This window comes from Bos taurus, chromosome 3 (genome assembly GCF_002263795.3).
Source record: "Bos taurus isolate L1 Dominette 01449 registration number 42190680 breed Hereford chromosome 3, ARS-UCD2.0, whole genome shotgun sequence".
NCBI classification, from domain to species: domain Eukaryota; kingdom Metazoa; phylum Chordata; class Mammalia; order Artiodactyla; family Bovidae; genus Bos; species Bos taurus.
The window spans coordinates 57163669-57189005 of NC_037330.1; the positions used below are offsets into that span (position 1 = coordinate 57163669).

The following is a 25337-nucleotide window of genomic DNA, read 5'->3' on the forward strand; positions in this document are numbered from 1 at the left end:
TAAAAGTAGTATATATTAACCAAAAAACTGGTGCCTAGACCACAACCCAACTCTCCTGATTTACTTGAACTGGGGTGAGTTCCAAGGATCAGTAATTTTCAAAATCTTAGATAATTCAAGTGTATAGTTGTACAGTAAGGCTTGAAAACACTGCTCTAAGGTCATGTGAATTTGAAAGCTTGAGAAATTTTGAAGTGGAGAGGAAAATGTGAAGAAATTCTAGTAACAGGAACAATGAATAACATCCTTGAACAGGCTCTCAGGGCCTCTATGAAAATGGATACACACCTTAACCATAACCGATAGCATGAAAGAAAATATTCACTATTCTTAACGTATTGAGTATCTAAAGAATCCAGGCTTTTTGTGTGTTTTGTGATTTTTTTTTTTTTTTTTTTGAATTTGTTTTAGCAACTCTGGAAGGTAGGGAATATTTCTTTTTTGTTGTTTTAAAGGTTTACTTTATTTTTTGGTCGTGCTGGACCTTCCTTGCTGCAAGCAGAGGCTACTCTTCATTGTGGTACACAGGCTTCTCATTGCAGTGACTTCTCTCACTGTGGAGTACAGGCTCTAGGGCCCAGGGGCTTCAGTAGTTGTGGTGCACAGGCCTAAGTTGCTCCCTGGCATGTGGGATCTTCCTGAACCAGGGATTGAACCTGTGGCCCTTGCATTGCAGGATAGACTGTTAATTACTGGACCACCAAGGAAGCCCTGGGAATATTTCTTGTTCAGATGGTAAACTGAAGCTGAGAGAGAATGATTTGCTGTCTGTAACTAGCAGAACTAGAACTAGACCCACATACGCATTTGATTTTTTAACGTGAGCTCTTTTCACTATACTCTTAAAAGATACAGTGAGGCCTATTAAAAATTTTAATGGTTTAAGCATAAATCAATTCAAACTGGGTAACACCCAGCTGGAAGTGGTTAAAAGTGCCCCACCAACAGGAATTAGGGATAGAACTTAGAGACGATGTGGAAGCAAAGCAGCGATATGTTTTGATTGGCTGTAGCTTAAGCTACCTTATTTGGGAAAACCTAGTTGATGACTCGGAGAAGGCAATGGCACCCTACTCCAGTACTCTTGCCTGGAAAATCCCATGGACAGAGGAGCTTGGTAGGCTGCAGTCCATGGGGTCACAAAATGTCGGGCACTACTGAGCGATTTCACTTTCACTTTTCACTTTCATGCATTGGAGAAGGAAATGGCAACCCACTCCAGTGTTCTTGCCCAGAGAATCCCAGGGACGGGGGAGCCTGGTGGGCTGCCCTCTATGGGGTCGCAGAGTCAGACACGACTAAAGCAACTTAGCAGCAGCAGCAGCAAAAGCAGTTGATGACTGGTAATTATAGGACTGGAAAAGGTCAGTTTTCATTCCAATCCCAAAGAAAGGCAATACCAAGGAATGCTCAAACTACCACACAATTGCACTCATCTCACACGCTAGATAAGTAATGCTCAAAATTCTCCAAGCCAGGATTCAACAATACGTGAACCATGAACTTCCACATGTTCAAGCTGGTTTTAGGAAAGGCAGAGGAACCAGAGATCAAATTGCTAACATCCGCTGGATCATGGAAAAAGGAAGAGAATTCCAGAAAAACATCTGTTTCTGCTTTCTTGACTATGCCAAAGCCTTTGACTGTATGGATCACAATAAACTGGAAAATTCTGAAAGAGATGGGAATACCAGACCACCTGACCTGCCTCTTGAGAAACCTATATGCAGGTCAGGAAGTGACAGTTAGAACTGGACATGGAACAACAGACTGGTTCCAAATAGGAAAAGGAGTACGTCAAGGCTGTATATCGTCACCCTGCTTATTTAACTTCTATGCAGAGTACATCGTGAGAAATGCTGGGCTGGAAGAAGCACAAGCTGGAATCAAGATTGCCGGGAGAAATATCAATAACCTCAGATATGCAGATGACACCAGCCTTATGGCAGAAAGTGAAGAGGAACTAAAAAGCTTCTTGATGAAAGTGAAAGAGGAAACTGAAAAAATTGGCTTAAAGCTCAACATTCAGAAAACGAAGATCATGGCATCTGGTCCCATCACTTCATGGGAAATAGATGGGGAAACAGTGTCAGACTTTATTTTTGGGGGCTCCAGAATCACTGCAGATGGTGACTGCAGCCATGAAATTAAAAGACGCTTACTCCTTGGAAGGAAAGTTATGACCAACCTAGATAGCATATTCAAAAGCAGAGACATTACTTTGCCAACAAAGATCCGTCTAGTCAAGGCTATGGTTTTTCCAGTGGTCGTGTATGGTTGTGAGAGTTGAACTGTGAAGAAAGCTGAGTGCCGAAGAATTGATGCTTTAGTACTGTGGTGTTGGCGAAGACTCTTGAGAGTCCCTTGGACTGCAGGGAGATCCAACCAGTTCATTCTAAAGGAGATCAGTCCTGGGTGTTCTTTGGAAGGACTGATGCTAAAGCTGAAACTCCAATACTTTGGCCACCTGATGTGAAGAGTTGACTCACTGGAAAAGACCCTGATGCTGGGAGGGATTGGGGGCAGGAGGAGAAGAGAATGACAGAGAATGATGGCTGGATGGCATCACCGACTCGATGGACGTGAGTTTGGGTAAACTCTGGGAGTTGGTGATGGACAGGGAGGCCTGGCGTGCTGGGATTCATGGGGTCGCAAAGAGTCGGACATGACTGAGCGACTGAACTGAACTGAATTTCAGGTTTAATTTCTTAACTTTAAAGCATTTATAGGCTTAGGTTTTGGTTTGGTTACGTAAGTCACTCATGGCCTAGAACCACCTCTGTGTGGTAGCCTCCTTGTTTAACATACCGTGCTGTATGAAAATTTGATAGTTTGACTTATTTTAAATAACTAGTTTCTCATTGTAATGTTTCTTCAGAGCCATTGATACCATCACCAACAAAAGTATTAAATATTTAGTGTTGAGAAGTAGCAGAATATTTCTTACTTGGACAAGGTTTATAGATTTGTTGTAATGATGGTAGTATGATGGTGGCAGTAAAAGTTAAATGTAATACTTTTTAAAAATTCTTTGGAAATTTTACAAAACTCACATATGTTGCCTTAACTTACCTAGGAATCTAGCTATCTGGTAGAAAATAGCATAGACTGATCTTTTTGTCTTACTATTAATCTGATCCATTTTATAGCTACATAGTAAAACTTTTAATTGTGGCAAAGATATCACCACAAAGTAAAGAATTCGGCTGATTTTTTTATATGAGAAACCTCATTATAGGCTCTAACTAAAATTTTGTAACAAGAGGTTGGTCAGTTAGGAAAGAAATCATTATATTTCAACAGTAAATAAATTACCAGGGAAGTCTTTCAACAGTGAAGGGAGTACATGGTCTCAAAATATTAGGAAAATATATGAAATGTACAGAGTTTAAATTAAGGTAGCTTATAAATAATAATCTTGGTAATGCTCAAAATATAAGTGCAAAGCTGAAATTTATTTTAAGAATAATAAAAATCAGTTATTTTTTAAATGAAAGGGAAATTGGAATATTCAAAAATCCTGTTACAAATAAGGTGAATTAGTTATAGGGCTGAAGTAGTTAGATATTTCCACTTCCCATTTGAAGGATGCTATCAAAAATTTAGGAAAACTGGCAATAAGTAATATGGAAATAGGTATGGATGCCAAAAGGGGAAATGCAGTTTTGTACATCATTTTCATATTTTTCTAAAGGTGTCTGTATATTTCCATTTAAATTATTTGGGTCAGTGTAATATAATCCTAATGGAATAGTGCCTAGAGTTAGATTATCGGTTCAAATAAGGCTTCTCTTTAACGCACATAGAAGAGAGCCCTACCAACTCGGTGTTGGTAATATATGCAAAATAAAAGCTTGCCATATAGAAGTTATATAACTTGGTGCTTTGATTTTTCTTCAACTGATATTTTTCCACAAATGTTTGAAGGTCAGTTTTTATATGTTTATGTTACTTTAAAGAGTAAAAACGCTAAAGGTGAAATTCAAGGAAGTTTCAAATTTTAACCTTTTTTTAACCCTTTCATACTTCATACCCTTGATAAATTCTGAGTAGCATATATTTCCTTGTACGTGAATGTATGTGTTGCCAAAGATTCTTATGATTATAAGGCATTGAAAATTTACCACAATTTGTAGTTAATTTACTGCATTTATTCACCACAAAAAACATATTTTCCTATGAACACTGCAAATTCTTAAAAATGCCAAACTAGCATCACAAATTAATGCTTTAAGCACATGAAATTTTCCTTAAGAAGCTCACATCTGAGCTTGTGTAGTCATTAAAAAATACGTTTCTAATATTTTTCATTAATCAGTTCATGTTTTGTGGTGCAAAAAATGGGTTACGAGAGTGCTAGGATCCTTGAGTCCTTTGGGACAACCAAATGGGAACTCAAGTGAGCAGAGGCTCCCAGGCTGCTGCTGCTGCCACTAAGTCACTTCAGGTGTGGGTGACTCTGTGCAACCCCATAGACGGCAGCCCACCAGCCTCCCCGATCCCTGGGATTCTCCAGGCAAGAACACTGGAGTGGGTTGCCATTTCCTTCTCCAGTGCATGAAAATGAAAAGTGAAAGTGAAGTCGTTCAGTCATGTCCAACTCTGCGACCCCAGGGACTGCTGCCTACTAGGCTCCTCCGTCCTTGGGATTTTCCAGGCAGGAGTACTGGAGTGGGTTGCCATTGCCTTCTCCGGCCCCCCAGGCTAGTCATCTCCAGTTCTAAGCAGCAACTTCTTTTACCCCAGTGCTCCAAACAATTGTTACTGTTTTCGCTGTGTAATGATACAAAGAATTTAGGGAAACAATGGTATAGAGGAATGCCATCATCTAAGGTAATGGAATCTCCACTTAGTGTTTCCAAGGGATCATAAACTTGGAAACAGAAGATAAATCTAATAACCAAATTTGTATATAGCCTTATTTTTTAAATTATGGTAAAGTGTACATAAAATTAAGCATTTTAACTGTTTTTAAGTGTTCGATTCAGTGACATCAGGTACATTAACGTTGTTGTCCAAGCTTCATCACCATCTATCACCAAAACTTTCATCTTCCCAACATGAAACATAGTTATTAAACAATAATTCCTCCATACCACCACCCACCAACCTCTGACAACCACCATTCTACTTTGTCTCTGAATTTGACTACTCATAGTACCTCATAAAAGTGCAATCCTGTAGTATTTATACCTTTGTGGCTGCCTTATCTTAGGATAATGCTTTCAGTTGTCATCCCTGTTGTAGCATGTGTCATAACTTCCTTCCTTTGTATGTAATTCTTCAAGAGATGGGAATACCAGACCACCTGACCTGCCTCTTGAGAAATTTGTATGCAGGTCAGGAAGCAACAGTTAGAACTGGACATGGAACAGCAGACTGGTTCCAAATAGGAAAAGGAATTCGTCAAGGCTGTATGTTGTCACCCTGTTTATTTAACTTATATGCAGAGTACATCATGAGAAACGCTGGACTGGAAGAAACACAAGCTGGAATCAAGATTGCCGGGAGAAATATCAGTAACCTCAGATATGCAGATGACACCACCCTTATGGCAGAAAGTGAAGAGGAACTCAAAAGCCTCTTGATGAAAGTGAAAGTGGAGAGTGAAAAAGTTGGCTTAAAGCTCAACATTCAGAAAACTAAGATCATGGCATCCGGTCCCACCACTTCATGGGAAATAGATGGGGAAATAGTGGAAACAGTGTTAGACTTTATTTTTCTGGGCTCCAAAATCACTGCAGATGGTGACTGCAGCCATGAAATTAAAAGACGCTTACTCCTTGGAAGAAAAGTTATGCCCAGTCTTGATAACATATTCAAAAGCAGAGACATTACTTTGCCAACAAAGGTTCGTCTAGTCAAGGCTATGGTTTTTCCTGTGGTCATATATGGATGTGAGAGTTGGACTGTGAAGAAGGCTGAGCGCCGAAGAATTGATGCTTTTGAACTGTGGTGTTGGAGAAGACTCTTGAGAGTCCCTTGGACTGCAAGGAGATCCAACCAGTCCATTCTGAAGGAGATCAGCCCTGGGATTTCTTTGGAAGGAATGATGCTAAAGCTGAAACTCCAATACTTTGGCCACCTGATATGAAGAGTTGACTCATTGGAAAAGACTCTGATGCTGTGAGGGATTGGGGGCAGGAGGAGAAGGGGACGACAGAGGATGAGACGGCTGGATGGCATCACTGACTCGATGGACGTGAGTCTGAGTAAACTCTGGGAGTTGGTGATGGACAGGGAGGCCTGGCGTGCTGCGATTCATGGGGTCGCAAAGAGTCAGACATGACTGAGCGACTGATCTGATCTGATACTGCATTTTGGTCAGCCATTCATCTGTCAGTAGACATTTAGGCTGCTTCCACCTTTTGGTTATTCTGAATAATAACACAAATAACTATTCCAGTCCCTGCTTATAATTCTTTTGGGTATATACCTAGAAGTGAAATTGCTGGATCATATAATTCTATTTTTAATTTTTAAAGGAACCACCATTCTGTTTTCCATAGTGGCTGTACCACTTTACATTCCCAACAGCAGTGCACAAGGATTCCGTTTTCTCCACATCCTACTTAATCACTTGTTTTGTTTTTTTTTATAATAGCTTCTAATGAGTGTGAAGTGGTATCTTAATTGTGGTTTTGGTTTAATTTCTGTATTGATTAGTGATGTTAGAATCTTTTTATGAGCTCATTGGTAATATGGCCTTATACTTTTAAAGATTTGGGGTGTGGGATTAGCAAACCAAGATTAACCAAATCTTATTTAAGAATCTTAGAGATCATCAGAGTTCTTAATCTGAAATCCATCAGTGTTTCAGAGTGTCCATGAGTAGTGTGAATGAAAACAAATTCAATCAGACTCTGAGTGGCTGTGCCTCTCAAAACTTAAGAACTTTATTGATCCAACCCAGAATCCCCAGAATGTTTTTTTAAAGTCATTGTGTTGGGAGGAGTTGGAATTAAGGAGTTTTTTTTTAAAATTTCTGTTTTGTGCTTTTATTTTTTAGTGTCTGAAAAAAGAATTCATAGTGCACGTGATTTCTGTGCTATTTTAGAACTTGAAAAGTAAAATTTATCTTTAGCTCTTGGACCTACAACTAAAAAACAAAAAAATGACTAAAAGCTAAGAAGAAGTAAAATGGATGTAGTATGTTTTTATAATTGCCTGTCTTCTCAGAGTCACAGCATTCCCAAGTCACTACCAAAAAATGGACAATGCTCTACAGCTACAAAAAAGTGATATTTACTATTGAATCCATTTCAGCTGAATTCATTGCAATAAAATCATTGCATTTGAGTCTTTTATAATCTTTTTATTATAAAGAGAATGTGTAGATAGAAAAGCAACATTTACCATTGAATTCATTTCAGCTGAATTTCATTAAGAGAAATATTTGCATTTAAGTTCTTTATAATGAAATTTTACTGAGTTTTCAGTAATATCTTTACACATAGGACTCTAATTACTTTTTAAAGGTATTGATTGGGGTTTTGTATTATTTAATTTTAAAACATTGATCACTTAATTTTAAAAGCAACCAAAAGGAATTCTCATTAAATATTTTTGTTGAATAGATGATGGATACACACCTGGATTCACCTTAGCATCCTTAAAAGTAAAACTAGGAAATCTTTAAAATTTTGTAAAAAACTTCCTAGGACAGCTTACCTATTCAAGTTCATTGTCAAGTCTTCATATCTTCTTCAGTCTTTTTGAATAAGTGTGAGTGTACTCCAAGAAGGGTTTGAATACCTCTACTGTTTAATACCCTTAGGCCTTCATTTTCTCTTCTGATGTTTGTTTGATCTATATATCTGCTTAACTGGAATGTTTATACTATGAAATTTTATATTTATTTTATAAATACATTTTTAAAATTTATATTGGTTTTTTAAATTCCTGTTTTTTCTTTTGCAGCTGTATGCAGGAGCTATTCTTGAAGTCTGTGGATGAAAATTGGGGAGGTTCCCTCAAGTCCAAGGTATGTAAAATTAACTCTAGTATAAATTTCAGTTAATAACTTAAAATCAACATTTCACAAAAATAAGAAGAAAATTAAATACCATAAAACTTGAGGTGTAGAAGAAAGGAAATCAATCATACAAGTGCATCTTCATTAAAGATAAATAAGTATGTGAAAGGATAATTGTGAAAGTGTATTTTTTTGGTTGACAGCAAACAGTAATGGAGATTTGTATCTCCAAAAAGACTTGAACCTTTTCTATTCCATTCTTGCATGTCACTTGAAAATCAGTTTTATGAAGGTAATGAAGTGTTTTTTGTAAACTGAAATGCGAAAGTGCTATATTTGTATACCTCATTCTGTTTTTGCTGCCTTTCCTGTGGTTTCTTGACTTGTTTACTCAATGGCAAGAGCGTTTTTGGGGTTTAGTATTATGTAAAATTGCCCATGTTAACACATGCCCTTTATTGCTGGCCTAGAATTATTTATAATAAAATATTGTTCCTTTTGGTACAGAAATGTAATCAAAGAGTTTGACTTAGGGACATTTTATCTGAGACCCAGAGCTGATGCACATCTAATTAAACACATTCTTTATTAGAATAAGAACGTATTCTGATATAGCACAGAATATAACAGCTTCTACTTGGGGAGAAAATTCCTTGCTCTTAGGATTAATTTTGCCTCAAACACTTAAACTCAGAATTGTACCAGAGTTGTTTTAGCTTTTTTTAATATCAGTTATCGAATGATAAAGTGATCATTCTTATTCCTAAAATGTTTTGACATTTCCTTTCAATTATATTGATTACTCATATTTACTGACTTGTCTTATTAATAATTTTTTGTGACTCAGATTTTCATGAGGTCAAGAGTAGATTGCAGTTAGCGCTTCTATTTGTGATGTCAGGTTTTATCATGTCCATAATAATTTCTACAGCTGCTAGTTCAGTCTTTAAAAGATTGAGTGTAGTTTATTAATCTTTGGATTATAACTTAATTATATATATATTTCTTATGTATAGTTAAATTATCAAACTTGTGGGTATATGTGGTCATACTGTCGTTTCCTTTTGAAACATTAGATTTTCAATTCTGTGTATAAATATTTAATTACTACAAACCAATTTAAATTAAAATGATTGTATAATTCTTTAATCCATAGCCATATTTAATATAATTATATTATCAATATTTTCTGAGCCTATGAGAAACTAGTACATTTTTTAAGTTTATTTAAATTAGCCATGTCATGAAACAGAAGGAAAAAATTATGTTAAATTATTCTAGAGAGAAGGATTAAAAATTTGAAATGTCTTATCCACATTAATTAATTCAAGTTTTGTGGGGGGAAAGGAAGTCCCAAATCATGTCTTAGCCAGTTCCAGATATACCTCCTAGAATACTTTGGTTTTCCATGTTACGGTTGTTTAAGTAGGAAAGTCTGTAGGTATAAAAATTTCTTGTTGTATGTTGGATCTAGTGTTCTATCACTTAAGTGACATCAGAGCAATGATGTTGAGTATGTTTTCCTTCTTATGCACGAGTCTTACCATGACAAGGATGTGTCTGCAGTCTGTCTCTCTCCAAAATAAAAAATGTAAATTTCCCCTGATTTTGTAGGTCTTAGCAAACATTTTCTCTAAAAGACCAGATAGTAATACTTTTCAGCTTTAAAGCCAACAGTGTATCCATTGCAGCTTTTGAACTTTGCTTTTGTAGCATAGAAGCAGCCATAGAAAATATTTAAATGAATACATATGCCTGTGTTCCAGTAAAACCTTATTTATAAAAGCAGGGAGGCCAGTGTGGCCTGTGGACTGTAGTTTGCCAGCCTCTGTATTAGAATCATAAATCTTTGGATACAGAAAGGAATTTTAAAATAATATACAAATGAGATAGCAAATAGGTTTTCACTTCTTGAGTGATGCCTAGGATTATGTTATCTCTGAGTTTTACTGAAAGGAATACTGATTGATTAGCACGAGCTTCATCAATTTACTCATTTATAAAGTGGGTTAATAGGTGGTATAAAATCAGTTAATATCTACCTTATTGGACTGTTTTGAGAATTGAATAACAATGACTTTCTAGCATTTGACTCTCTCTTCCCTTCACTTGTGTGAACAGGTTTTTTTATTCTCCTTTTTTGGCATCTCATCTACCACCCAAACTTCAAATATTGGGGTCAGTCACAGGCTGTGTTCTTATTTTCCCTTTTTCTTACTCTGTTAAATGGTGCCCCACTCCCTCGGTTTCTACTGCAGTGTTCACCTGGTGACTCTCAATTTATGTCTTTAACTCAAACTGTTCTTTTGTTTATCACCACACTTCAGACTGTGACTGACATTTCCACTTAGGTGGTCTCATAGTATCTTAAACCAACATACGTATATGTCACCGGGGGTCTTGTTAAAATACAGAGTATAATTCTGTAAATTTGGTTTGTATCCTAACAATTCTATAGATTGTGGCCTACATTTTTAGTTGCTGTTCAGTTGCTCAGTCGTGTCCTACTTTTTGTACCCCAATGGACTGCACCATGCCAGGCTTCCCAGTCCTTCACCATCTCCCAGAGCTTGCTCAAATTCATGTCCTTCAAGTCAGTGATTCCATCCAACCATCTTGTCCTCTGTCATCCCCTTCTCCTCCTGCCTTCAGTCTTGCCCAGCATCAGGGTCTTTTCTAATGAATTGGCTCTTCACATCAGGTGGCCAAAGTATTGGCGCTTCAGCATCAGCCCTTCTAATGAATATTCAGGATTGATTTCCCTTAGGATTGACTGGTTGGATCTCCTTGGAGTCCAAGGGACTCTCAAGAGTCTTCTCCAACACCACAGTTCAAAAGCATCAATTCTTCAGCATTCAGCCTTCTTTATAGTCCAACATCCATACATGATCACTGGAAAAGCCATAGCTTTGACTAGACAGACCTTTGTCGGCAAAGTAATGTCTCCGCTTTTTAACACACCATCTAGGTTTGTCATAGCTTTACTTCCAAGGAGCAAGCATCTTTTAATTCCATGGCTGCAGTCACTGTATGCAGTGATTTTGGAGCCCAAGAAAATAAAGTCTCTCACTGTTTCCAGTGTTTCCCCGTCTATTTGCCATGAAGTGATGGGACTGGATGCCATGTTCTTCGTTTTATGAATGTTGAGTTTTAAGCCAGCCTTTTCACTCTTCTCTTTTACCTTCATCAAGAGGCTCTTTAGTTCCTCTTCGCTTTGTGCCAGAAGGGTGGTATCATCTGCATATCTGAGGTTATTGATATTAACTCCCGGCAATCTTGATTCCACTTTGTGCTTCATCCAACCCAGCATTTCACATGATGTACAACTATTTGAATTTGTTAAAAATCCATATTTTGGAAGGCTCATTATCTTAGAGGCTGAAGTTGTCCAAAGGGGTTCCTGAGAAAAGGAGTGCCTGATTGGTGGGTGCAGATACTGGGCTGACAATAGAACTGCCTTTTACTTTATAATTGAGGTCTAGAGTGATCGATTTCTTAGAAATTTTGAGTTTATTTTCTTGTGCTTCCATGTGGAGGAGACAGGGATCCTGACCTCCATAAGGAAAGATAGCTCCATTCAGTCCTGCCCACAGTTTGAAGGACACACACTTTAATTTCTCATTTCCACTTTCCCAGCCCCTGGTGGCCACTAGTCTGCTTTCTATTCCAGTGGATTTTCTGACTCCAGATAAATGGAATCATAATATGAGGTCTTTTTTTACTTACTTCTTTCACTTAATGTGTTTTTAAGATTCATCATATTGTAGTGTATTTCAGAACTTAATTCCTTTTTATGGCTAAATAATATTACATTATACAGTTACACTGGGGGCTTCCCTGGTGGCTCAGATGGTATAAAATATGCCTGCAGTGGAGGAGAGCTGTATTCAACCCCTGGGTCGGGTAGATCCCCTGGAGAAGGAAATGGCAACCCACTCCAGTATTCTTGCCTTGAGAACTCCATGGACAGAGGAGCCTGGTGGGCTATAGTCCATGGGGTCGCAAAAGAGTTGGACATGACTGAGGTGCAACTAACACTGTACACTCCGCATATAAGTTAAAAAGCAGGGTGACAGTATACAGCCTTGACATACTCCTTTCCCAGTTTGGAACCAGTCTACTTTTCCATGTCCAGTTCTGTTGCTTCTTGACCTATATGTGGGTTTTGCAGGAGGCAGGTAAGGTGGTCTGGTATTCCCATCTCTTGAGGAATTTTCCACAGTTTGTTGTGATCCACACAGTCAAAGGCTTTAGTTAGTCAATAGCAGAAGTAGATGTTTTTCTAGAATTCCCTTTCTTTTTCTGTAGTCTATTGGATGTTGGCAATTTAATCTGTGGTTCCTCTGCCTTTTCTAAATCCAGCTTGTACATCTGAAAGTTCTCAGTTCACCTACTGTTGAAGCCTCATTTGGAGAATTTTGAGCCTTACTTTGCAAGCATGTGAAATGAGTGCAATTGTGCGGTAGTTTGAACAATCTTTGGCATTGACCTTCTTTGGGATTGAGATGAAAACTGACCTTTTCATATCTACCTAAAGAAACTAAAGACCTATATATAGAAAACTATAAAACACTGGTGAAAGAAATCAAAGAGGACACTAATAGATGGAGAAATATACCATGTTCATGGATTGGAAGAATCAATATAGTGAAAATGAGTATACTACCCAAAGCAATTTATAGATTCAATGCAATCCCTATCAAGCTACCAACAGTATTCTTCACAGAGCTAGAACAAATAATTTCACAATTTGTATGGAAATACAAAAAAACCTCGAATAGCCAAAGCGATCTTGAGAAAGAAGAATGGAACTGGAGGCATCAACCTACCTGACTTCAGGCTCTACTACAAAGCCACAGTTATCAATACAGTATGGTACTGGCACAAAGACAGAAATATAGATCAATGGAACAAAATAGAAAGCCCAGAGATAAATCCACGCACATATGGACACCTTATCTTTGACAAAGGAGGCAAGAATATACAATGGATTAAAGACAATCTCTTTAACAAGTGGTGCTGGGAAATCTGGTCAACCACTTGTAAAAGAATGAAACCAGAACACTTTCTAACACCATACACAAAAATAAACTCAAAATGGATTAAAGATCTAAACGTAAGACCAGAAACTATAAAACTCCTAGAGGAGAACATAGGCAAAACACTCTCTGACGTACATCACAGCAGGATCCTCTATGACCCACCTCCCAGAATATTGGAAATAAAAGCAAAAATAAACAAATGGGACCTAATTAACCTTAAAAGCTTCTGCACATCAAAGGAAACTATCAGCAAGGTTAAAAGACAGCCTTCAGAATGGGAGAAAATAATAGCAAATGAAGCAACTGACAAACAACTAATCTCAAAAATATAAAAGCAACTCCTACAGCTCAACTCCAGAAAAATAAATGACCCAATCAAAAAATGGGCCAAAGAACTAAATAGACATTTCTCCAAAGAAGACATACAGATGGCTAACAAACACATGAAAGATGCTCAACATCACTCATTATCAGAGAAATGCAAATCAAAACCACTGTGAGGTACCATTTCACACCAGTCAGAATGGCTGCGATCCAAAAGTCTACAAATAATCAATGCTGGAGAGGGTGTGGAGAAAAGGGAACCCTCTTACACTGTTGGTGGGAATGCAAACTAGTACAGCCACTATGGAGAACAGTGTGGAGATTCCTTAAAAAACTGGAAATAGAACTGCCTTATGATCCAGCAATCCCCCTGCTGGGCATACACACTGAGGAAACCAGAAGGGAAAGAGACGCGTGTACCCCAGTGTTCATCGCAGCACTGTTTATAATAGCCAGGACATGGAAGCAACCTAGATGTCCATCAGCAGACGAATGGATAAGAAAGCTGTGGTACATATACACAATGGAGTATTACTCAGCCATTAAAAAGAATACATTTGAATCAGTTCTAATGAGGTGGATGAAACTGGAGCCTATTATACAGAGTGAAGTAAGCCAGAAGGAAAAACACCAATACAGTATACTAACGCATATATATGGAATTTAGAAAGATGGTAACAATAACCCTGTGTACAAGACAGCAAAAGAGACACTGATGTATAGAACAGTCTTATGGACTCTGTGGGAGAGGGAGAGGGTGGGAAGATTTGGGAGAATGGCATTGAAATATGTAAAATATCATGTATGAAATGAGATGCCAGTCCAGGTTCGATGCACGATACTGGATGCTTGAGGCTAGTGCACTGGGACGACCCAGAGGGATGGTATGGGGAGGGAGGAGGGAGGAGGGTTCAGGATGGGGAACACAGGTATACCTGTGGCAGATTCATTTTGATATTTGGCAAAACTAATACAATTATGTAAAGTTTAAAAATAAAATAAAAATAAAAAATGCAGTAAGTACATCAAAAAAAAAGAAAACTGACTTTTTCCAGTCCTGTGGCCACTGCTGAGTTTTCCATATTTGCCGGCATATTGAATACAGCACTTTCACAGAATCATTTTTTAGTATTTGAAATAGATCAGCGGGAATTCCATCACCTCCGCTAGCTTTGTTCCTAGTGATGCTTCCTAAGGCCCACTTGACTTCACACTCCAAGATGTCTGGCACTAGATGAGTGATCACACTATTGTGGTTATCTGGGTTGTTAAGATCTTTTTTCTGTAGCTCTTCTGTGTATTCTTGCCACCTCTTCTTAATATCTTCTGCTTCTGTTAGATCCATACCATTTCTGTCCTTTATTGTGCCCATCCTTGCATGAAATGTTTCCTTGGTATCTCTAATTTTCTTAAAGAGATCCCTAGTCTTTTCCACATTGTTTACTGAGGAAGGCTTTCTTATCTCTCCTTGCTATTCTTTGGAACTCTGCATTTAGATGGATGTATCTTTCTTTTTCTCCTTTGCCTTTTGCTTCTCTTCTTTTCTCAGCTATTTGTAAGGCCTCCTCAGACAGTCATTTTGCCTTTTTATATTTTTAGTAGAGAGGCCTTAAACCCAGAACATTCAAAAATTAAATTAATCCTCTTCTCTAAAACTACACTGTCTTCTTCACTATTTCCACAAATGGCAGTATCATCAAGCAAAAGTATTAGCATGAAACCCGAGACGCATGATTAACACTTGCATACTTTTTACCCAGCTAGTCACCAAGTTGTGTCTCTTCCTCCTCCTTAATAACTTATTTCATATCTTTATATCTTACTCCTTTGGCCTATTCTGTGATTTTAATCAGCCTTTAGCATCTTTATCTGAAAGAATTAGTTACTCGTTATCTGGCCTACCTGTTTTCTTCCCTTTTCTTCTATTATCTCTCCTACACAACTACCAAAAAGACCTTTTCCAGAAGACAGATTTGATTATGTGAACCTCTTATTTAAAATTCTCTGTGGTTCCCCATAACATAGAGAATAAATGTCAAACTCAGCATCATAAACAAGACCTATCATGACATGGACTCTCTTTTCTAGGTTTATGTCTTTAGTTTATATGCAGAACTCTTGCAGTTCTCTGAACTCTGACCTCTAAGTCTTTGCACACACTGCATGTTCTTCCTGACTTATGCTTTTTGCCCATTCTTGTGATGAACCCCTATTCATTCAAAAGTCAATTCAAACATTTGGGGATTACTTTTGCACAGAATTTTTCACTCTCCGCATTGTGTTCCATAGCATTTCCTGCATAATATTTTAATGTATGTATTTGCTTTACTGATCTTCTGCCTCTAGCAAACTTTGTTGTTCAATCGCTAAGTCATGTTTGACTCTGCAACCCCATGGACTGCAGCTCCTCTATCTTCCACTGTCTCCCAGAGTTTGCTCAGATTCATGTCCATTGAGTCGGTGATGCTATCTAGCCATCTCATCCTCTGCCGCCCCCTTCTCCTTTTGCCTTCAATCTTTTCCAGCATCAGGAGCTGTCTAGTGAGTTGGCTATTCACATCAGGTGGCCAAAGTATTGGAGCCTCAGCTTCAGCAACAGTCCTTCCAGTGAATGTTCAGGGTTGATTTCCTTTAGATTTGACTGGTTTGATCTCCTTGCAGTCCAGGGTACTCTCAAGAGTCTTCTCCAGCACCACAATTCAAAAGTATCAATTTTTCAACACTCAGCCTTCTTTATGGTCCAACTCTCACATCTGTACACAATTACTGGAAAAGCCATAGCTTTGACTATATGGACCTTTGTCAGCAAACTGATGTCTGTACTTTTTATTACACTATCTAGGTTTGTCATAGCTTCCCTTCCAAGGATCAAGCATCTTTGGATTTCATGGCCTCAGTCACTGTCCACAGTGATTTTGGAGCCCAAGAAAATAGAATCCATCGGTGCTTCCACTTTTTCTCCTTCTGTTTGCCTTGAAATGATGGGACCAGATGCCATGATCTTCATTTTTTGAATGTTGAATTTCAAGCCAGCTTTTCTGCTCTTCTATTTCACCATCATCAAGAGGCTCTTTAATTCCTCTTCAGTTTCTGCCATTAGAGTGGTATCATCTGCATATCTGAGGTTGTTGGTATTTCTCTAGGCAAAATACGTTGGTCTGGTATTCCCATCTCTAAGAATTTTTCAGTTTGTTGTGATCCACAATAGGCTTTAAGCATAGTGTATGATGAAGGCTGAGCGCCAAAGAATTGATGCTTTTGAACTGTGGTGTTGGAGAAGACTCTTGAGAGTCCCTTGGACTGCAAGGAGATCCAACCAGTCCATTCTGAAGATCAGCCCTGGGATTTCTTTGGAAAGAATGATGCTAAAGCTGAAACTCCAGTACTTTGGCCACCTCATGCGAAGAGTTGACTCATTGGAAAAGACTCTGATGCTGGGAGGGATTGGGGGCAGGAGGAGAAGGGGACGACAGAGGATGAGATGGCTGGATGGCATCACTGACTCGATGGACGTGGGTCTGGGTGAACTCCAGGAGTTGGTGATGGACAGGGAGGCCTGGCGTGCTGCGATTCATGGGGTCGCAAAGAGTCGGACACGACTGAGCGACTGATCTGATCTGATGAAGCAGAAATAGAGGTTTTTCTGGAGGAACTCCTTAAAGTTCAATTTTTAAATTTTTTATCACTAATATACTCCCAGTCATCCTAACACTGTACCTCATATTAAGAGGAATTCAGATACATATTGAATGAATGAGTGTATTTACTAAAGTTATCCATTTCAAGGGAGGTTCCACTTTTGACAAATGGGAATCTGGTTAAAAGCCTATGTTTACATTGGTTATATACCTTTTATGAATATATAGTCTTCAGTAGTCCTTTTCTGACTTTTTTATTCTGATCTGAAAAGTGATAATCTTTTTAGTCTGTCTTGTCTTCGTTATCGTACCTCCAGTCTTCTCAGATTATTTTATTTAAGTTGCCATTCTCTGAATGTTTTTAAATGCTTTTAAATTGTCTTGTTGGAAGGACCAAAATAAGTCATGATACAAACTCCAGATAGTTTGTATACAATAGTACATTTTCTTATTTTAGAAATATATGGATTCCCAGTAGTTTTTATTGAGCACACTTGAGAATTCAGTTCTCTTGTTGTTGTTGCTGGTGCTCTTCTCTTTGTATTATTGTTTCTGGATATGATATGACCTTTTTATTTAGAATATATACTGATTCAAATGTACTTATTTCTAATCAACAGTAAAATACCTAATTATCATTCCATGTAACTTTGTATTGGCACTTCACAAATCTTAATTGTACCTGCTCTAAGCCTTTATTTTGGAGAAGGCAATGGCACCCCACTCCAGTACTCTTGCCTGGAGAATCCCATGGATGGAGGAGCCTGGTAGGCTGCAGTCCATGAGGTCACGAAGGGTTGGACCCGACTGAGCAACTTCACTTTCACTTTTCACTTTCATGCATTGGAGGAGGAAATGGCAACCGAATCCAGTGTTTTTGCCTGGAGAATCCCAGGGATGGCGAAGCCTGGTGGGCTGCCGTCTATGGGATCACACAGTCGGACACTACTGAAGCAACTTAGCAGCAGCAGCAGCAAGCCTTTATTTATTAAATCTTTAAACCAATAGAGTACATTGTATGACTGCTTCTAATGTGATCAAAGATACATCATTATATCTAGCAAAGTATATTTTGCTTCTATATTTTCACTTGTTTATGATTTTGAAAATAATAGTTCAAACTTTTTTTTATTTCTAGACATATCCTTCCTATTACCCCTCATCCCCACTTATCCTCTTTTGGAAGATAGATTTTTATTTTTTAATACTCTTCAGTTAACTTTGAAGAGCTTCTGAATTATAAGAAGAGTCCTATGACTTTGTAAGCAGTATATATAGCAAATATTTACCCTGACTTCTAGGCAGCTGCACAAATGCCATGCTGATAAGAATCTTAATGAAACTGAATCATTTAACCTGTTTTCTAATCATTTCTGTATATTTGATCACTTTAAATTGTTATTTACAAATCTGCCTTGGTAATTGACAAATAGTTAAATGGCATAAGAACATTTCCTTGAAATAGTGGCTGAATTAATCTCTAGGAATCTTCAGGCTGATATCATTTAGTTAGTTATTTTTAGAACAGCAGAGGGCTTCCCTGGTGATGTAGTAGTTAAGAATGAATGTGCAGTGCAGGGGAAACCAGTTCAGTCCCTGGTCTGGGAAGATCCTACATGCTGCAGGGCCAACTAAGGCTGTGTGCCCCAGCTACTGAGCCCAAGCACCAGCAACTGCTGAGCCCACACGCCGCAGCTACTGATGTGCACCAAGGGCTTTTGCCCCACAACAAGAGCAGCCACAGCTATGTGAAACCCTCACACCACAGGGAGAGAGGAGCCCCTGCTCTCCACAGCTAGAGAAAGCCTGCACACAGCGGCAAAGACCCAGTGCAGCCAAAAAAAAAATAAAAGAAAAAAGATTTAAAAAAATAAAACAGCAGAAAGTAAAGTAGAAAAATAAGTTACTCTGGGATGTTTTTTTGCAAGTCTCATATTCTCATATAGTCGATCCTAGTGCTGTGTGTATATAGTAAATATTCAAATATCTTTTAAAAGTTTAGTTTACCGCCTATAAAATGTGTTTTGCCACTACAGTGTATTTAATGGATGTTTCCTTCATTCAAAATTAGGAGCTTGTGGATTTATACATAGCAGAGAGAAGAGAAAAGAACAGATGAAGATAGTCATTATTTCACTCTCCATGAGTCATTAAGTGACTCATCTTAATATTTCTTTTAAATGTATTCCTCATTCCAGCCTGTTAAAAATCTTCTGAAAGACAAAGTTATAGCTTTTGTTAGAAATACGAAAAAATATTTAAGAGTAGTTCTTTTCTCTAGAGATATTTTTTTTGTAGTTGTAAACAAACTGTGTTAAATGATGCTTTGCACAGGTGTGCATTATAGCATTTGCCAAAGGAATGGTATAAAACCCACAGGATATCACAAGCTCATTTTCATTTGGGAACTCAGGAGTATTTGGACAAATCTGAAAGGATGAAGGTAATAGAGAAGACATTCTAATAAGCCAGAATAGTAGAATCAATTTTATTTTGAACTAAATATAGTGGGGGAAATTCAGATGGGATATCTAAATCTCTTCCAACAGTTCTGCAAAACCTTGAAAAGAAAAAGTATTTATTAATTTTTGTTTGGTTGTCCTAGATGCACATATATAAAGATCTTCATAGTGAAACATGTCTACAGTTCTATTGCTAGTTGATTCTTAGTTTAAAAAATAAGTTCTCAGGACTTCGCTGGCGCTCCAGTGGCTAACTGCACTCCCAGTTCAGGGGGCCCAGATTTGATCCCTGGTCGGGAAACTAGATCCCACGTGCCACAACTAAGACCCAGTGCAGCCAAATAAGTTAAAAAAAAGAAAAGATAAGTTCTCAAAAGCATGCCTGTCACTATAAAATCTAATTGGAAACTAATGCAAATGATTATAGAACTGGTATTAAGAACTGTCTTATATCTAAATGAAACATGTTACTTGTATATTTTTTTAATATATTGTAAAATTTTCTAACTTGGACAGTTAAGATATGATCATTACTAAAGACTTGGTAAAATGTAGATCAATAGTAACCCAAAAAGGAAGATATTTATTTAAAACTTCCCCAAACCCTGTGCTCCAGATATAACTCCTATTAAAATAATAGTTATTGTTTTGAACTATTAGGTGTATTCTGCTAAGTATTTTATATTTTCTCACTTAATCTTTTTTTTTAAATTTCGTTGAATGCTTCCAACCTTTTTCCTTTGCAAATATATATTTACAGATAAATATATAAATACATTAATGTAAATATATAAAAACAATGTATCTTTTTTTAATAACCATGGAAAACAAACTGATCTCTAAACCTTTATATGCATTTGTGTCTATATCACTAAATATAGATTAATACAATTTTTAAATGATTGGGTGTGTATGAAACACACATACATGTGAGTGAGGTCCATGTTAATTTATTTAAGCAATAGCCTTTTACACACTTAGATTATTTTCAGATCCAGACTTGGTTAGCAGGACCTTGTATCTGTGTTTGCCTTATATAGTGTCATTGTTTCCTCAGAATAAAGAAATTCTGAGAAAGATACTTGCAGGTCTAAAGAGTGTGCACATTTTTAAGACATTGGTTCTTTTTGCTAAAAATCCTTCAGGAAGGATGTGTCCATTTATATTTCTCCCACAGCTAACCCTCAGCAAAATGTTCTCTACCCCCTCTCTAACCTTAACTATTCTTTTTAATTTTTGCCACTCCAAATAAGGTTACCTCATTGTTTTGACAGTTCTTGGATTATTTTCTGAGGTTGAACATTTATTTCAAATGTTTAGTGACCACTAGTGTATTTGTATATTACATGTTCCTGTCCTTAGTTCATTCTAGTACCTAGTATTTTTTATTATTATTAATAGGAGCCCTCTTATATACTGTTAGAAATAATTTTCCCCAATTTGTCATTTTTACTTTAACTTTGTTTCTAGTGGTGTTTTGCTATACTGTGTTTGCGTTTTTATAGAGGCACATTTATAAATCATTTTCTTTAGAATCATATGTAGGAAATTTTTATTTTATTTATCCAGGTTGTCTGTGTTAAATGTCATGGTAATAATCCAAATCTTTTTTTTAAACACTTATCACAATTCAGATTATCAGTTGAATGATTACTTGTTTAGCATCTTTCTTCCCCACCAGACTATAAACTCCATAAGAGCAGGAGTCCTGTCTGTTTTGTATAGCTTTATCTCTGCTGTCTGGTATACAATAGATATTCAAAAGTATTTATTGCATAATACACACATACACACTCCCAGACACATGCATACATAATCTTTTTCTTTCTCTCTCTCTGGCTTGATAGCTTTACCATATAAAAAAATAGAGGTGTTTTGAACTCTCTAGATTTCCTAATCTGTTCCTTTGTCTTATCCATTCTGATAATAAGTATCACATAGTATATTAAATAACAGTTGAACAAATTCTCCCATATTTTACTTTTTTTAAACTGCTCTATTCTCAAACATTTACTCTTATATACTCTTATACTCTTACAGAGTTTTGTTGTCATTTTGTCAAGCCCTTAAAATCCTATTGTAATTTGGGGTTTTTATTAACTTGAAATGACATCTTAAAATATTTAGTCTTTCCAATATGGGATATCTTTCTACTTATAGGTGTTTTAACTTCCTTGGTTTTCCCATATAGAAAAGAATCTAATTTTTTTATTTGTTGTATTTATTTTTCCTTTCTGTATTGATCTTTATAGTCGCTTATATCTGGAAGTGACAATTTGAATCTATTTTTCTTTTCTTTAAAGCTTTCGTCAGGAGTGATAAACCCAAGCTATTCAAAGGACTACAAATCAAGGTAATGTAATTTTAATGTGATCCTTTTTTTCCAGCTTTTTTTTTTAATTTAAAAATTATTTATATTTTAAATTAACTTTTATTTTTTAGAACAATTTTAGGTTTATAGAAAAATTGATTCTAGAGTTTTCATATACTCCCATCTCCATCGTCCAGTTACCTTATTAACATCCTACATTGATGTACATTTGCAGATGAACCAATATTAATACATTATTAAGTGAATTTCATAGTTTGCATTAGGACTTATTCTTTGTCCAGTTCTAGGAGTTTTACCAAATGCATAATGTCATATATCCACCATTATAGTATCATACAGAAGTTTCACTGTTCCCAAAACTCCCCGGTGCTCCACACCCCACCCCTGCCAAACACTGGGCAACCACTGACCTTTTTACTGTCTCTATAGTCTTGGCTCTTCCAGGTTATCATATAGTTGGAATTATATAGTAGATAGTTTTTTCAGATTTCAGATTTAACTTGATATACATTTACATTTCCTTTGTGTCTTTTCTGTAGCTGAATAGCTCATTTCTTTCTAATGCTGAATAATATGAACAATATTCTGTTATATCGTGGTTTGTTTTTCTGTTCACCTGTGGAAGGGCATGGTGGTCACTTCCAGTTTTTAGCAATTACAAGTAACAGTGCTGTGTACATTTTTATGTAGACATAAGTTTATCTTTGGAGAAGGCAGTGGCACCCCACTCCAGTATTCTTGCCTGGAAAGTCCCATGGACGGAGGAGCCTGGTGGGCTGCAGTCCATGGGGTCGCGAAGAGTCGGACATGACTGAGCGACTTTCCTTTCACTTTTCACTTTCATGCATTGGAGAAGGAAATGGCAACCCACTCCAGTGTTCTTGCCTGGAGAATCCCAGGGACAGGGGGAGCCTGGTGGGCTGCCGTCTATGGGGTCACACAGAGTTGGACACGACTGAAGTGACTTAGCAGCAGCAGCAAGTTTATCTTATCCTAGAAGCACAATTACTGAATCATATAGTAAGACTGTTGGGCACTTCTTACAAAGCTAAACTGTTTTCCGAAGTAGCTATATGCTGCAGTCCCTTAATAATAGATGGGAGTTCCTGTTGATCCACATTCATCAAAATTAGTTATTGTCAGTGTTTGAATTTTAGCCATTCTAATAAGTGTGTTGTTATCTCATTTTCATTTGCATTTTCTTAATTGAGCATCATTTCACATGCTTATTTGCCATCTGTATATCTTCTGTGGTGAATCTAAGATCTTTTGCTCACTGTTTAAAATTTTAATTACGGTTAAAAAAATTTTTTAAGAAATTTCCCTAGTGGTCCAGCACTTAAGACCCCATGGGGACACAGGTTTCGTCTCTGGTCAGGGAACTGAGATCCCACATGCTGTGCAGTCAAAAATTTAAAACTTAAAAGCAGTTAGGATGGTAAGTTCAATGTTAAGAGCACAGTTCAGTAGTGTTAAATATATTCACACTGTTGTGCAGTAGATCTAGAATTTTTTCATCTTGCAAAACTGAAACTCTATATCCATTAAATACTAATTCCCCTCTCTCCTGTCTCCCACCCATGGCAACCAACTTTGTTTCTATGATTTTGACTGCTTTAGATACTTCATATCCTTTCATGACTGGCTTATTTCACTTTAGCGTGATGTCTTTGAGGTTCATCCATTTTGTAGCATGTGACAGGATGCTTTCTCTGCATTTGTTGATACAAGATTTCTTGTTTAGCCTGTTGGTAATAATGGATTACATTAATTCATTTTCAAATATTGCACCAGCTTTGTATACTTGGAGCAAATCCAAATTGGTCATGGTATATGATTCTTTATACATTGTTGGGTTTGATTTAATATTTGAATATTTTTGCAGCTGTGTTCTATGTAGTTTCTAATTTTGTGACTGAGTTTTTTTTTAATTAAAAAATGAAGTTTTTAAGCACAGTTTATATAGATATTCTGATCCAAAAGATTTTAGTAGTAATGTTATTGCTTCATTAGCTTAGAGGGCCACAAATGGGTTGAGAATATACCCAATGCTAATAATCACATCAGAGCTTGTCTTCATCTCCCGAGTTCACAACCCTAGAAAAACTGAAGCATAATTGCTAAAAGAAGTTCTCAGAGCTCCCTTTATCATCACTGCTACATTCTAGTTATGTGGTCCTTAATTTAGCATTGAAGATTGATCACTTAATGAATGGGATCATGTTTGTTATCCCATTTACCCAGAGTAAGAATTCCTCAGAGCCTTCAGGCGAAATATTGGACCCTGCTACTTAGGTCTGAAGTTTTAGGAATCCAACCAGATTATAAACTATTTACAACAAAATTAATTTTCTCTGGTTTAAGAAATCGAATGAAAGTCCAGTGTAGAATTATCTGATAATTGGTAGGCACAGTCTTTTTTAACATCGCTCTTAATTATCATTCTCTTCATGTATGCAATAAACACTTGTTATATTCAAAAGTAAGCTTAAACCCCAAGTAAAACTGTCTTGATCCACAGCAAGTGTTTCTCTTCAAAAGTAAAGTGTGGTTTTTTTCCCCCTATTTTTTATGAAATCCTAAAAGACTTTAAAAGCTTATTATTATTAAATTTAGTTAAGCTAGATTGAATTGGTTTGGATTTTGGTTGAAGCTTAAGAAGACTCCTTCTAAGCAGAAAATTATATTCCTCTTTTTTGTAGTATGTTCGCGGTTCAGACCCTGTGCTAAAGCTTTTGGACGACAGTGGGAACATTGCTGAAGAACTAAGCATCCTCAAATGGAACACAGACAGTGTAGAAGAATTCCTGAGTGAAAAGTTGGAACGCATATAAATCTTAAATTTTGTCCTATCTTTCTGTTACCTTGTTCAATGAAACACTATAGCACCTAGAAAATAATTTAGTTTTGCTTTCTTCCATTGATCAGTCTTTTACTGTGAGGCATTAAACATCTAATTAAAAGTTCAAGCAGCAGCGCAGCCCATGATAGGTAAGAAGTTAACAAAACCCTTTTTTATAAGTTTCCATCCATCATTTGTTGATACCACTAGTAACAGAATGCCTTCTAATAGACTTGTGGTTAATTATGCAAATGATAGTTTGTGATAATTGGTCAGTTTTATGAACAACAGATTTTTAAATTAAGGAGGTTAATAAGGGAGATGATTATTGTGCCTCGTGTGCTGTGTGCTCTTTGAAAGTAACAACAACAAACTTGAAAGCAAGTAAGACATACCGAGCCTCAAGAGATTGCCTGTTCCCCAGATCCTCTCATATTTTTGTACACCCAGCCTTCCTTTTAATAGAAATGTATAGTTTATAATGAATGCACTGCATAAAGACTTTATGGCTGCATTATTGTAAAACAGATTCAAGATCTACAGTAAGAGTGAAATATTCACACAAAGATTTGCATTAATGAAGACTACACAGAAAACCTTCCTGAGGATTTGTGTGGACCTGATACTTAGCAAATTTTTGTGCTTTACATTCTTATGGAAAAGTCAATTTAAAAATGATCATTTGTAAGACCAAAATATAAATAAAAAGTTTCAAAAATCTA

At 36.9% G+C, this 25337-nt stretch overlaps 1 protein-coding gene across 1 annotated transcript in view; it reads left to right on the plus strand.

Annotated features, from left to right (window-relative positions):
• The window catches only part of SELENOF (selenoprotein F), a 43742-nt gene extending 18405 nt beyond the window's left edge, over positions 1 to 25337 (plus strand). The window contains exons 3-5 of the mRNA NM_001034759.2: positions 7921 to 7984; positions 21745 to 21794; positions 24476 to 25337. Coding sequence (NP_001029931.2) covers positions 7921 to 7984; positions 21745 to 21794; positions 24476 to 24607 — 246 coding nt within the window. The 3' untranslated portion in view covers positions 24608 to 25337. The remainder of the gene's footprint in view (positions 1 to 7920; positions 7985 to 21744; positions 21795 to 24475) is intronic.